Source organism: Gekko japonicus, unplaced genomic scaffold (genome assembly GCF_001447785.1).
Source record: "Gekko japonicus isolate JY-2015 unplaced genomic scaffold, Gekko_japonicus_V1.1 scaffold2045, whole genome shotgun sequence".
NCBI lineage: Eukaryota > Metazoa > Chordata > Lepidosauria > Squamata > Gekkonidae > Gekko > Gekko japonicus.
In genome coordinates this window covers 70,441-85,741 of record NW_015174898.1, presented here as the reverse complement: position 1 = coordinate 85,741, position 15,301 = coordinate 70,441, and the positions used below count along the sequence as shown (strand labels likewise).

The 15,301-nt window shown below is 47.9% G+C and overlaps 1 protein-coding gene across 4 annotated transcripts in view; it reads right to left on the bottom strand.

Moving 5' to 3' along the window:
* Positions 1-7,731: 7,731 nt before the first annotated feature.
* Positions 7,732-15,301, bottom strand: part of MGAT1 (mannosyl (alpha-1,3-)-glycoprotein beta-1,2-N-acetylglucosaminyltransferase) — a 44,794-nt gene continuing 37,224 nt past the window's right edge. For all 4 annotated transcript variants that reach the window (XM_015424980.1, XM_015424981.1, XM_015424982.1 and 1 more), the window contains one exon: positions 7,732-9,153. In XM_015424980.1, coding sequence (XP_015280466.1) covers positions 7,732-9,078 — 1,347 coding nt within the window. In that variant the 5' untranslated portion in view covers positions 9,079-9,153. The remainder of the gene's footprint in view (positions 9,154-15,301) is intronic.

The following is a 15,301-nucleotide window of genomic DNA, read 5'->3' as shown; positions in this document are numbered from 1 at the left end:
GTACTTTTCTCCCTTTCTCACAGTACAAGAACTTGTGAGCACTCAATTAAATTGCTGAGCTGTCGGGTTAGAACGGATAAAAGGAAGTACTTCTTCACCCAAAGAATTCACTGTCACAGGCAGTGGCGGCAGCTACAATCATGGATGGCTTCAAGAGGAAACTGGATAAACATATGGAGCAGAGGTCCACAGTGGCTATTAGACACAAGGTATAGGTGGAACACTCTGTCTGGGGCAAGTGATGCTCTGTATTCTTGGTGCTTGGGGGGGGGGGGGGGGGGCAACAGTGGGAGGGCTTCTGGCCCTGCTGGTGGACCTCCCGATGGCACCTGGGTTTTGGCCACTTGTGATACAGTGTTGGACTGGATGGCCCATTGGCCTGATCCAACATTGGCTTTTCTTATGTTCTTAACATCATGAGAAGGTCTCAGCCTCTATGCCTTGTTGTTAGCTCTCCAGCATACCTGGTTGGCCACTATGTGAGACAGGATGCTGAACTACATGAACCACTGGTCCGATCCAGCAAGGCTCTTCTTAAATTTGCAGTATAATATAGTTAGGATTTAGTTATCGATGTGTTCTTTCCTGGGACCCCCCCCCCCAAGCTAGAATTATTCAGATTTGTATACCAAATTAGAAAGCAGGGAAAAGTTGACACCTACCTTGAGCATGACTCCAAATGGGCTTGATTTGAGCCTTACCTTGGTGATGTGGCATTCTTTAAGGCATAGTTATTGAAATGTACTCAAGTCCCCCCACCCCTGCCTTCCTCAAAGGACAGGAAGCAGCTTTATACTGAGTCAGCTGACGAGTTCATCTTGCTCAGCATATTGCCTACCCTGATCTAGCAGCAGCTCTCCAGAGCCTGAGGCAGAGAAAGAGCTTCCCATAACCTGCCACTGGAAACTGCTTTAATTGGAGCTGCTAAAGTCTAGATTGGAGACCTTCTGGGTATAAAAACACATGTTCAGCTGCTGCACCGTGCACAACCCCCCCCCCCCTCAGCTGAATCCCTTTTGTAACAGGAAGATGACAAGATTGATCAGTAGCTGATTGATCAAGCTCGAGTCAGGATGGAATTTTTTTTCTCCCCCCCCTTGTTCCTGTTCCATACAGTGAGGTTGGCCTGTTGGCAGGAAACATCTGGAACCATTTGGGTCAACATCTGTTTCAGTGCATGTACTCAAGGCCATGATAGATGGAGCATTGTATGTTACTGCCTGGTGGACAGTTGTGTCTTTAAGGTGGGAAGGAGGGGGGTAGCACAGATGTTGGGACCCGTCCTTTCTGATTCTCTAGCGTATAAAATGGGCTAATCAAGAGCCTGTAGAGATGATCACCATACCATACCAACACAGGCTGATCCATACCAGGTAATGAAATGCTGTGATTTCCGTGTGGTGTAGTGGTTAAGAACAGTGGGCTCTAATCCAGAGAACCTGGTTTGATTCCCCACTCCTCCACATGCAGTAAGCTGGGTGACCTTGGGCCAGTCACACTCTCATAGCTGTTCTCTCATGAGCAGTTCTCTCAGAGCTCTCTCAGCCCCACCTACCTCACAGGGTGTCTGTTGTGGGGAGGGGAAGGGAAGAATGTAAGCTGCTCTGAGACTCCTTTGGGTAGTGAAGAACAAGGTATAAAAACCAGCCCTCCTCCTCCTTACAGCAAGTAGGTAAAGGATGCTCTGTAAACCCCCCCCCCCAAAGATAAAAAGTGGTACACTCTCGACGTAACATTTTGTCTTTTGACATGGAAGGTCCTGAAGCTGGCTGAAAGCACATCCCATTCAGGAAGCTCCTCCAAGGTAGAGGAGAGCATTTTAAATTGTTGCGAAGGAATCCCTCATCCGTGTTGACCTAGTTATACTACCACCTACTTTTAAACACAAGACTATTTGGAGAAGCACAACCACATCCTTTTCCTTGGAACAGGCACGGGCTGTATTCCCTTTCATAGCCAGTTTTAGTTGGGAAACGTTCTTTTCTCCTGACTTTTTAAAAGCCACCCCCTTTCATTGTCAGTGATGTTTTAAGCTGCCTGGAAGCTTGGGCCATGCAAGAGAAGGTTCGTAGAGGTTTGAGGCCTTTTTTTGCTTTGCATCTCTTCTCCAAGAGTTTTTGTACAGGAGCTCAGAGGCTGAAGTGATTCCCTTGCTGACGGACTTCACGTCAACGAAATCCCATCTGCATTCACTGCAAGAGATGCTGAGAACGCTGAAGGTGGGCTGACAGAATACTGGAGAATACCGACCTGGTTTACAGGGCTGTCATATCGATTGCAAGAGGAGGTGTGTGAAGCACTTCGCCTTTCTAGATTGCTTCTGAGCGCTCCACAGACTGGCATGTATCTCACTTCATGCTAGACGAAGAACCAGGTAAGTTGGAGGAAGGCTTCAAACTTTGCTCAGCGGAGTGACAGGATACAGGCCCACCACGACCGGTTGTCTATTGGTGGACAGCCCTGACCTAGACGGCCCAGGCTGGCTCAGTCTCATTAGATCTTGGAAGCTAAGCCGGGTCAGCCTTGGTCTGTATTTGGATGGGAGAAAAGCAAGGAACACCAGGGGTGCGATGCAGAGGCAGGCAACAGGGAAACCACCTCTGGAGTCTCTTGCCTTGAAGACCCAACGGGGGTTGCCATAAGTTGGCTGTGTGATTTGAGGAGGGAAAAAGGTGGGGAAGATGGGCAAGCCCAGCTCTTCACTCACCTGCCAGGCTCAGGAGCTATTGAATGAACTTGCTCTTTCCCCAGCACCAGCTGCCCTGTTTCCTTAAGAAAAGTACACTTTGAGAAATAAAGCCACCAAAAAAGAGAGAGGTACAAGTAGGGTGGAAACGTAGGCTTAACACTTTGCTATCACAGAAATGACTTCAGAAACAAAACAAAGCGAGCCAGAAGCATCCCTATAATGTTTGTGACTATAACTGCCCCACCCAAAGTGGCCTGGGAATGCTGAGTGGGCTGTTATCATGCCAGCTCTTCTGCTAGGGATCAACAAAAAGACTATCCACGTAGAGAAAAGGGGTGCAGCGTGTGTGTGGGGGGGGTAGGTGTTCTGAACAGGGGAACCAGATGAAATCAAGCAGAAACTCCAGCAGGATCCAACTCACTGCAAGCAAAACCACCTCCTGGCCAGAGCCACCTCCAAGACAATGAGCCGTTCTGGAAGGCAGAAGTGGGGCAGCTTCATTTAGAAGCACTGATATTCTCCAGCAACAAATGGCACCCCCCCCGCCAGATCCAAGCCTTGCAAGAAGTATGTCTGTGTCCAAAAACTGGATCCCTCTGGCAAAGGATGAAGGAAAGAATAGGTAAGGGGGGGGGGGCCCTTGCAACACCAGAACGTAGGCTGCAACTCCCGAAACATTAAAAGCCTGCCACATTCTCATTCAAATATGACAATTTTCAATGCAGATGTTTGGGAGGTCTTGTCTGCCAACGGGACTAAATTATGCAAATCAGCAGTCATTTTGCATAAACTTCAGATTGCAAAGTATTTGAATGGGGGTGGCGGTGGTAAAGGACTCGAGAAGAAGCAGAAGGTAAATGAGGACAGGTGGGATGGAGGTATGGAAAACCACAGTCATGAAGGACAGACATGTTCAGTGCACGGGAATCACGGTCAAAGGCCTCCAAGCTGTGCTGCTCAACGGCTTTGGAGATTTCACCAGTGACTGCCACCCAGGAAATCTTTAAGCTTATTCTTGTAGTTTCCTTTAAAACCGTCCATTTCCCCGAATCCACATTTTCTGCATCCAATCTCATGCTTCGGTGCCAATTCTGCAGTGGCACGGGATGCCTCCAGTAGGAGGGACAGCACAATTCCAAGCCAAATTAAGAGTGTAAAGATCAAGGCGTCACTGGTATAACCCCCCCCCCACTGATGTTAGCACAGTCCAAAGCCACAGTCCTTCATTTCACATCTCAGGTTTACTCGTAAGAGGATGAAGAACAGTTACCATGGCTAAAAATCAAACTCCGCACTCGAAAGGCTGCATGGCTTTACTCCAGCTGCACACTTCTAGTCGCACAATCCCTGTGGGGCCCCGTGCTTGTGAGATTCCCACAAGCAGCCCCCCTTCAAGCTTTCTCTCAGCAACAAAAGACTGGACCAGATGGATCCCTGGTCTGAACCAACCAGCCCCTGCTTGTGTCTTTAAGGCCTGCTTGCTTAACACCCCGTGGACTGATCTAGGCATAGACTAAATGACTCAACAGCAACCAGAGACATGGTTTGTTGGAAAAGAGCCAGTATATATTTTTTTATTATTCTTATTTCATTCTGGAAAATAAGTTTTTGCATTTTTGAACTCTTCTTTCACAGGTTGAAATTTGGACATTAAAAGAGCATCTCTCCAGCAAAACAGCATTGCTCCCCCTGCCCCAAATTTGCACAGTTTTATTTCAAGCTGGTAATCATTTCCAGACAGACAGCTCCGTGAGTGGGAGGAGGCTAGGGGAGGGGGAAGGGGGACACCTTGAAGGCTACTAGTGATTGAATCCCCACCTCCTCCCCCAGGGACCCAGAATCTTGCTCTCATTCTTGAGGTCTCCACTGACCTCTTCCCATTGCTCTTCACCGAAACCTACTGCCTGGAATGGAAAAGGAGGGAAATAGCACCATGAGCTAGAACAAAACACCACAGGAGGAAGGATGGGCGACAGATGGTATGAATGAAGCACTTACACAGGATCATGCCATCCAAAAAAGGAGAGGGGAGGAAGGGGAGAGAAGTCATCGTGGATCGGGCTCTTTTTATACAGGAGGAGAAGGGCTGAGTCAGTTTCTTAAAACACTGTCCATCTGCCACCTTTGGTGGCAACAGCGGGGGGAAAGTGTACGTGACGGAGAAACCCTTCAGAGTCCCACAGAGGGATGGACTGACCCCTTCCTGGAAAGCGGGCGGAGGTGTAATAGGCAAGGTGAGCTGACGTGGCGGAAGAGAGGCAGCTTCGCTGGCCACCTCCTCCTCCTACCTGCTCTGCTCAGGAATTCTGACTTGGCGCCTGCACCCTTCGGGATGGGAGGAGGAAGCAGACGGGAGCAGAAAACAATCCCTCCCCAGGGACACCCACCCACTACGACGACACCCCCGCCCACAGCTGTCTTTCACAGATGAGGGGGTTCATTGTTGGCGGTGTTCCTCTGTGATCGGGACGTACAGCCACATGGGAGAACAGCCTTGGAGTCGCTTCTAGTTCTGATGCAGCGGGACCCTGGCCGAAGATTCCAGGAGCTGGGGTTAAGACTTGGTGGGGGGCACCAGATGGGAAATCCAACACACGCACTTCTCCTCCATTCTCCAGGAGATCATTCCTATTCTTGTACGCTCAAGTAAAAATGCAGGAAGTTCAGAAGGGATCTCCTCCTTGAAGGCCTTCCTCCACTCTAAAAAGACAACCATCCATGCATACGAAGGCAAATTCTGTTCCCACATTATTCCTTTCTCAAACAGAATCCTTTCCAACAACCCCTCATCCATACGTATCCCTTAATTGAGGTCCACCCTCTGAAACGAATCGCCCTTTAGCAGTTACGCCCTCAATAGCACAACCCTCCTTCCCTGGAGATGCTGGTGCTTGCCAGATCATAGCTAAAAGCAAACTAGAGAAATCAAACCATTTGTTGTAGTCTCCCCATCCCCACCCCAAGGCACCATATCTTGTCCTCCCACCATCAGTCACTCGAAGAAAGAAGTGGAAGGAAGACCTCCTCCTCCCCCCAACACACAACAACACACACACACACTTTGCTGAATCTGATTCACAGGAAGTCCCTGACTGAAATCCAGTTCCAAAGCAGAGACAGCGTCTTTTGTCCTCCACTCACCATGGGGACAGGTTTGTTGTTGTTGTTTTTTTTAAAAGAAAAAGAAAAGACAAAAGTAATACAGCATCCAAACAAAATATTACCCTTTGGTGTGGTCTGAATTTTGGCCAAATGAGTTCTGAAGCCCCATCCCCACACTCACCTCTCCACAGCGCTCTGGATCAGCTTAGCAGCCCCTCCTAGAGACTAGGATGGAGAAGGGGGGTTCCGCACCACTGACTAAGGCTGGGCCCCCGTACTAGGGAGCCCCTTCTGATGTCCCGGGAATTCTCTCCCCCCCCTCCCCCCGATTCCTCCCACTGATGTGGCGGTGACCAGGTCTAATGCGGTAGCCAGAAAAAACTACTTTCGAGGAAATGCCACCAAGGGGCAAGCAATGCAATCGGGTTTATTGACGACAGAGCACTGCCCCTACAGTGAGATTTGTTCAGGAAAGAACACTGCTCCCCACCGAGCAGAATTAAGGCAGCCCTGTGGGGGGGCCCCACATCTCCTTCCTACCACCTATTGGACCATAGTGAGTTAGCCTCCCCTTGAACACTGTGCAGCTTTTCTATTATGTGGCTACAGAAGATACTCAAGAGCTGAGAGACAACCAGAAATGCCACAGGATACAACCCATCTTCCACATTAGCATTTCAGACTGCAGATGGGGGAAGCCGGGATTTGAATACTCTTGTGTGTGTAATATTTCACACAAACGCACACACACACCCCTAGCATGCCGGCGGGGGGGGGAACTAGCTCACAACCCTCTCACCAACATGCTGGTTCCACACACATATTCACGCAGGGAGGCTTTCAGACCGTTAATTCCCGGACCTGCCGTACGAAATGCTACAACCCAGGAAGGTTCTGTTTATCTGGCCAGCTGACTGGATGTTCCTTTGAGAAGCGCCGAGAGTCAAGCGACGGCCGTGTGCATCTCAGGACCGGCAAAGAGAATGAAGATAGCTGTGACAAAAGTGGCTGCCTCTTTCAAAGTGAACATTCGGACTACAGTGAGCAGGCCCCAGCATGGGAGCTCCCCTTGCCCCAGCCTCCTTTAAACTCCAGGTGACAGCAGCTGGCACGGCTCGCCTCTCCAGATCTACTGAATGCTGGTCACTTGGCATTTATCAGGGCCCTCCTCTTCCCCACCATCCCATCCAAGATGGCTGAAGTAGTCATTTGACCACCCAGCGGGATGCCCAAGCAAAAGAGGCCAACGTGGTCAATAAAGATGATCTTTCAAAGGGGCTTAATGATCACCAAAAGGAAGCCTGTACTTCAGATGAGAACTCATTGGGTAGCCAAGGGGTGAGAAGAGTTCCTTGTTCCCTCCCTACAGATCAGGCCTCTGCACCAACTGAGCAGTGTTATCAGCCCAGCACGGCAGACAACCAATCCGTCTTCCACCTTCACATGCAGACCACCATGGAGGGTCGCTACACAAAGCCGATGGGGTTGCATTCGGTTTGCTGAGCCGCCAGTTGCTCAGAACCACCATAGCGCCAATGAAGCTGGGGGAACCTCAGCGGGTTCCTGCTTTGGTTGAGTGTTGGCTTTGACCTCAAATCACCCACTTGGAGAAGCCACCCAGGGCCCAACAAGTAAACGGACCGCCACATCAAAAAAAGAAAAAGAGAGAGGAAGGGGAAAAAAAAAGGAGGATAGGCACTGGAGAGAAAAACCGAGACCACTCAGAAGGCTCCACCTCATCCCCTGGGCTGGGGCATCAGAATATCTCTAACCACCCATCCCACCCTATCCAGTATTTTAAGTGCACAAAAACAAGCCTCATCTCTGGAATGCACTCGAATGCCACACAGGAAATACATAGAGTCTCCCTCCCCTCCCTCCCCGCCTCAAGCACCCCCCCTCCCCCTCTAGAGTCCAGCATGCTTCAGGATCACCAGCTGCTAACTCCAGCTGGGGTCATAGCCTGTCCAGTCAGAAGGGGGTGCTAAGTAAACACGCCGGCTTTGGTAAAGGAAGCTGACAATGCCCCGGTAGCCGGCACGAGGCACTCCCGACTTGAGGTCGTCCATGACGCCCAGGGCCTTGGCAAAGGCCTTGAAGGAGTCCCGGGTGGTATACTGCACTCTGACGGTGCCCAACTCCCGGCGCCGGTTACCCTGCAGCTCTTCGACCCGCAGTTCAGGGGCACCGTAGACTTGGTCCAGGAATGAGCGGTCATACTCATTCTTCTTGAGGTAAGAAAGGTCCATCTGGGTGAAAGGCACGAAGTGGTCGTTGAGCTTGATAAACTTCAGGTGCTGGTCAAAGAACTGACCGTGGCTCACCCCCTTGCGGCCAAAGGTCATGGTGCGCGACACTTCAGGCCTGATGCACGAACGGCCCTGCCGCTGCTCAGGCTGCCGCATCCAGTCGTCCCAGAAGGCCTTGGGCCACTTGGGCTCCAGCTCGTTCCACAGGTCAGACAGCAGAAGCCAGCCCAGGCCGGGGAAAAAATCTGTACGGTAGAGGAGATCCGGATGGGCCGCATCGACCATCTGCTCCTTGCCATTATCGTTCCAGGCAGAGACACACCAAAGGGTCGGGTCAGCCAGCAGGAGAGGAAAGGCTGCCTGGAAGTATTCAAAGAAGTCCGGAGCCACTTCCAGGTCATCTTCCACGACAATGGCTGCTTGGTACTGGAAGGTCCGAAAAACCTGGCTCAAGGCCCAGTGATAGTGCCGGGCGATCTTGTAGTAGCCCTGGAACTTGCGGTGATCAGTGGGCACAGGGATGTCACTCAGATTGGGCTGCTTGATGTGCATGATGGCGTCTCCATAGGAGGCGATTACCCTGGCCGTCTCGTCGTGTCCGCAGTCCTGGCTCACGATGATGGGGAACCGCTCCTGTGAGGGACGGTAATGCAGCAGCTTGTCGAGGCAACGGCGGACTGTGCTGCGGTCGCAGGCGATTACCAGCACTGGCAGTACAGCATCTGGGGAGATTTGAGAGTGGTGGGACAAAGGAGCGGCCGTGGAAGGCTGGGCCGATGCAGCAACTGGTGGGTGAAGCTTGGCCTCGCTAGCCTTCCTCCTGCTCCAGAGGGCACTGTAACGGTAGATCTGCTGCAAGAGGTCCTTCTGGCGCTCTAGCTCCGATTCGGCATCCTGAGCCAGGCGGATTACCTCCTCGGTGAGATGGCTGTGGTCGGAGAGAGACTGAGGCCGGGTCCACAAGAAGAACAGGATCAGGGCATTCCAGGCCACAAAAAGCACCACGCCCCAGAGAACCAGACTGCTTTTCTTCAGCATCCTTCACGGGCGCAGGCCTCCACGCGGTCTTCTTGCGCTCTCCCCTCGGATGGGTGTCACACCGCCACCATGGACCTGCAGGAGGAGGGGTGGTAAAGAGAGAGAGTGTGAGGGGAAATCCCACTGATAGGCAGCCTCCTCTGTTTTCCTCCCATCCTTCCCTTTCCTCCCCCCCCCCCCTTCCCAAAGAAGTTACACAAAACCCCTTGTCTCCAATGGCTTGTCTGGAGTGCCAAAACAGGACTGGGTTTTGCTAAAGAATACATCCAAAGCTCCTAGAGTCAATACGATTCTTCCTGAGGTGGGAGAGACCTACGAGGCCTTCTCCTTGAGGTTCCAGAAATGTTAAGGGGAACCACAAGCAGCAGCTATGCAGTGTTGCTATGTGGCGCCTCTGTTGTTCCTCCAACATCGTCTGGAAGTCCACTTTGCTCTATAGAAACCACAGCACCTATTTAAGAAGCATTACGAGAAAGCAAAACCAAAGCCATGGTGTAACCAACTTTTAGATGCATCCATTGAGTGACCAATGGGATCAGCCTACAGCACTGGAAGCATTCACTGAATAGTCTCCCACTCGAAGGCTGTGACCAACTGACGAATGACCTTTGCTTTATAGGAAATGTGTGCAGAAAACTGTGCAGAAAACACTTGGCCATTTCCCCCCCCCATCACATAAAACAGCAGCCTTGTGAATATGTCCACAATGATTTCTATCACCCATGGCTACCTTACTTATTAGCGGACTTTAAAAAAGAGGCACTGACTTCTGTAAGATCTGTTTGGTTGATCTTAGATGCAAAAGGCGAGCAGGCAAGTTGCATACCTGAGGTACAGAAAACAACGTACAGCCAACACATAAGTAACCATTCTAAAACAGGGGAAATATCTGAATTTAGCAGTGAAAAACACAAATACATGCATGCAAAGCAGTACTAATCAAGCCTGCATTTAGATTTTGACACAATACTGTAACTCAACTGGGAAGTGAAAATCTGCAGGACAGACCAAAACTGGCAGAAGTGAGGCGGGTGGCAGCCAGAGACGATGCCCCCCCCCCCTTCAGTGCCTACCTTATTCCCCTTTCAGACATTCGGTCAAAACATCTCTTCTTACTCAGGCTTTAACTAAGGGTCCTCCATCTTTAAGCCATTTTTATGGTCTGCTGAGGGCCATTTTATGACTATCATTTTAAGCTGCTGAACGCTGTTTGGATGCCCTGGCTTGTTTGCATGCTGTCAATTTAAGATTTTATTGTATTGTTTTACTCGTGGGCCTCCTTGAAGTGGCATATACATTTTGTAAATTTAAAAAAAATGTCCACAATGCAATACAAGATGCAGCAATACCTCAACGTTTTATTCCCCCCCCCCCTCAATTAATAATGTTTATGAAGCTGGAGAAAGAAAGACAAAAAAGCCTCTTAAGTTAAAGAACCAGTACTGGCAGACAATATTAGCAACTGCCACCCAAGGATGCTTAGTTTTGCACCTTGACCATTTTATGTAGCCCACATCCAGAAGAGGCTGACTCTGTCTTGACGTCAAGGCAGCGAGCAAAGGCCTCTTCATCTCTTCTCTCACTATCCCAAAGGGGTATGAAAGCAACATTTCCAGAAATGTTCTTAGAAGGGGAGTAGGATGGGGAAATTTTAGTGTGTAGAAAAGGAAATGGCAGGGAAAGCCCCCAGTCAAGTTCCAATTACTACTATGAAAGCACTGCTCTGATTCATTCAGCTTGAGGGGGGGGAGAGAGCTAGGATAGGGAGGCTGCTTGTTAAACCCACAGTAATCTCCTAAGGATGGGGGAGAGATACCACTCTCTGAAGGTTTCAAGAACCATTCCCAGCCAAATAATGCAGAATAAGCACTGGCAGGATGGCTGCTGTGTCCTTTGGGCAAATAGACCTAAGGTAACATGCCCTTTCTCCTCAAAAGCCAATCTTTGCCCTTAACTCCTCACATCCCTACACTGATCTTCGTTTCCAACCACTGTCTCTGAACACCATGAAGGTCTTTGCCATCTGCCCAGAAAATCTCAACTTCAAGAACGAAGGGAGCAGCTTGTGTGCAGTCACCGGGAAGCAAAGCCGTGCCGCTGTCATTTGAATGAATTCATCCGATGGACAAAATATTAACAGCTCCCCTTTCATAGCACAGCAAAAAAAGAGCACAACTGATGTCCTGAGGGAATCACAAAAAACCTAACAGAACCTGGCATCAGCTGGCACAAAGCCTAACCCAACAATGCCAGGCTGTGGCTACAGGACAGCTGCTGAAAACCAAGATGGGTCAAAGCCAAGACTTGCGCTCAGCCTGGCGTGTGTCATCCTTGCCCTTCTGCTAAACCAATTCTCCCGACAGTGACCAACACATGCACTGGAATGGTGTGGGACGTTACTTGACAGAAACCATTGTTAGTCTGGGGGTTGGAAGGCCTACATGACAAGACTTAAGATGAGCTAAACTACTTGGTTTGTTTATTTTTACAACCACTCTGAAGCAGATCCCTCCTATTCCCAGCACTTTGTTTACACTACAATTCATTTCCCCCCCAAAATAACTCAAGCTCAGTGCCAAGAAAAAGCTGAATGCGGCAAGCTATCTAAACAGAGCAACTAAAACATGTTCATTGCTGATATTTAGGACTGTTTTAATCATTTCAGCTGCTACACTAGTTAAAGCATCACTTAACTAATAGGCAGGGGCATTTAAATAATATTTTAATTGGTAGGGTTGTGAGTTCAGGGCATGCTTGTTCATGTCTGAAGCTACTGGTCCTAGTGAGCATGAAAGGAAGCAGGGCTGGGGAAGACCAGCAAAGAACTGAAGTCTAGGGCAGGAGGTACTTGGAGATCGGTTGTGTGACGGACTGCACTTTTAAAAGCTTGGAAGGACTGTGAAGGGTTAATTCTCACAGAGCCAGAGAGCTATGAGTGACAGGCTGTTCCAAAAGATCTGACTGATCGGCACCAGCTGAGCAGAGAAAAAACGTCTGAACTGGATGCTGAGGAGAGAGTCAGTCAGATTTCTGCCTTGACTGAATTGAGGCTGGTTTCAGCCCTAGCTGAGAAAAGTCAAGTTCTGACAGTTTCAGAATTCAGCCCTGATTGAGAGCAGTTTAACACAGACAGGAGAACTGGGGAATGTTGGCAAGGAAGTCTGGTAAGTAGGCAAAGACTCCCATTCAGGCCAAGGAAAGGGTATAGATCTTCTAGTGCAGTGATGGCGAACCTTTTAGAGACCGAGTGCCCAAACTGTGACCCAAAACCCACTTATTTATCGCAAAGTGCCAACATGGCAATTTAACCTAAATGTTGAGGTTTTACTTTAGAAAAAACAACTCATACATTAACTTAAGATGATCCAAACAAAGTAAGGAAAGCAATCCCAAATGCTTTCATTTACTTAAAATTATTTGGTGGAGAATTCGACACTTTAATGATGGTCTGGGTCTGGCTGGGGCGATGGCACGCGTGCCCACAGAGAGGGCTCTGAGTGCCACCTCTGGCACCCGTGCCATAGGTTCGGCACCACTGTTCTAGTGAGAGGATAATTTCCCTACCCTGTCAAACAGGGAGTTAGCTCTGAAGAGTGCCGAGATCCCTGGTCTGGCATGGATTAGAAACTGCCTTTAGAGACCTTAAGAGTCAGTTAAAAACTCAAGAGGAATACTGGTGTTTCAAGAGAGGGGGTTTGGGTACTGAGAAGAGTGTCCCAGCCTTCTGGAAACCAAAAGAGTTAGAGAATACTCAAATAAAGTACGCTGGAATGTTTGGAAAACACTGGAACAAAAGCCTCTCAACATAAAGATTTAAATCACTGTGAAAAGCTTAAGAAACTCTCATTACCCCGAAGCATAAGAACTAAAGTCTGTGCATATACTGGTTTTACCTCAGAAATTTCAACCCCTGATTTCACCCGAGCTTTCCCCTCTATGTTAAATGAAATATTTTGTTGTTTTTTAATTTCCAACCCCCTCGGGTGCCATTTAAATTAAAGTGGGCTCCTTCCCTCAGGTTCCTGGGCTGAACGAAAACACATTACTAAGGAAAAGAAAGATGGAGGGAAAATCTTGCCTCTGAGGGAGGGAAGTGGTCGGAGCAAGCTGGGCAGTGTTAAAGTTATATGTGTGTGTAAAGTCTGTCAGCTCATTTCCTGTAGCATCACTTTATAAAATTTGCAGCAGCAATAGTCACAAAGGCTTTAAATTATTTCCAACTCGGGAAGTGATTTTACTTCTTTTTAATGGGATGGGGAGCTGTGGCTTGCGCCCAAGTACGAGAAGTCTGAAAACACAGGCAAACTCTGCAAGACCAGGGGGGGGGGAAAGTGGAAAGATACAGAAACAACATTTTTCCTGGGTTTTTTCCCTTAAGGATATTTTTCAATTTTTCCTTTCAGAGAGAACTAAAAAACTCTTGTGAAATTCCCCCCCCCTTGTTCTAGAATAAGTGAAAATGCTTCTTCAGACATGAATTTTAACACTCAAGCTCTATATTAGGACAAGTCTGAGGATGCCTTCCAGGGAAAAACCTCTTATACTGTACACACATACAACATTGTCAAGGTATTCTTTTGTTTAAATATTTTGGCAACAAAGATAATGTATCGTCATTAAACGTACTCCAGCATCATAACTCTTTGTTTTCAGTGTTAGAGTTTAACTTAATATCAAAACATGTAAGTAGTCTTACCTACTGAGACTGAGTTTTTGTTACGACAGAATTTGTTTTCTCCCTTCACATTTTTTCCTCCCTCTCAGACAGAAAAAATTAAATACATGTTCCGTGGTAGCATAAAGTGCAGCAATTTGCAAGTCTCTGGAGTACTGAGTACACTTGCATTTTTTCTTATAGAAAACAAAGATATTTATAATTTTAAATTCCATAAATATGCTAAAGAGTATAATTGTATATGCCAAATTATAAATGATGCATTTTATGTTGCTTAACCAGTAAAAGGAGTTTAGTTTTGGTAAGGAAGTCTTTTCATATTTTTCAATTTCCCCCCTAAATTTCCATTTTCCCTAGAAAAAAGCTTCTTCTCCAGTGGCTTCAAAATTTCCAGAAAATGTACATCTCTAATAAAACTCAAAGCATCACAATCTCTATACAACTGTTTTCAAGAAGGTGAATGTATACAGGGAAAGAAGAATATACAGTTATGGTTCAGAGCCCAATTTTAAGCCAGTTTTTCATTCTTCATGCCTTGGAGTACAACTTGGATAGCCTAAAAAAATCTTCTCACACCCCACCAAACTTCACAACTGATCCCTAGTTGCAGACCCCCGTCCCTTCCTTAGATTTTAATCCTCAATCCTCTTACCTCCTTGACTGCCCTCTTGGCCCCTGCTGCTTAGCATCTGTATCAGTGGAATTCTTAATCCCCTCACTCACAGGAGGATCTCAGCTATATATTTAACCGTGCAGTTCCATATAGACTTCACAGCCAGAGATTAGAGCAAAGTTAGTCATTTCAAGGCCTTAAGCACCCCACAGACACTGTCCTCAAGCAGCAGAAAGCTGAAGCTGAGAATCTCAGTAAAGTTCTACATACAGCTGGACTCTAATTTGTTCAATTATAGCCACATATCAATTATTGTACAGGGTTCAACATAGCAAAATTCCAGAGGGGGAGCAATATATTAAGTTGCCGTGACAGACTTAAGAATGGGTCTTGTGGCATCCTGAAGACCAGTCAGTTCTACATCTGATGTTCTCCCCAAAACCAAAATGTTGACTCCCCAGACTATTTGTGGCACATCTGAGCACATGAAACACTTCTACGCCCACACACAAACTCTTGTTCCTTAATATCCATCAGGGAAAATATGCCATAATAATTATATAACACTGCATTATATACGGTGTAGTAGCATAGTCGCTAAGAGCTACAAATCACTCCCCCAGTTTCTATCTCTGAGATGAGCCCCCTAGGTAGCCGCAAGAAAGGCACCCTCTCTCAGCTAAAATATGGCAATAAATGCTGTTGACCTGTCTTTCAGAGGTGTTGTGATTATAACAAGGCAAAACATGGGACATTCTCTGAACATCTGAAGGCAGCCCATGCATGCCAAATAGTATTACTTTAACAGTTTACTGCACTGGCTATGGAATTGTATAGAGCGTTCACAGATGACGCTGTCTTGCCCTTAGTTTATCAAGGTCGGTTGTGGCTATTCTGATTGGCAGTGGCTTTAAAGGGTCTCAGGTTAAGCTCTT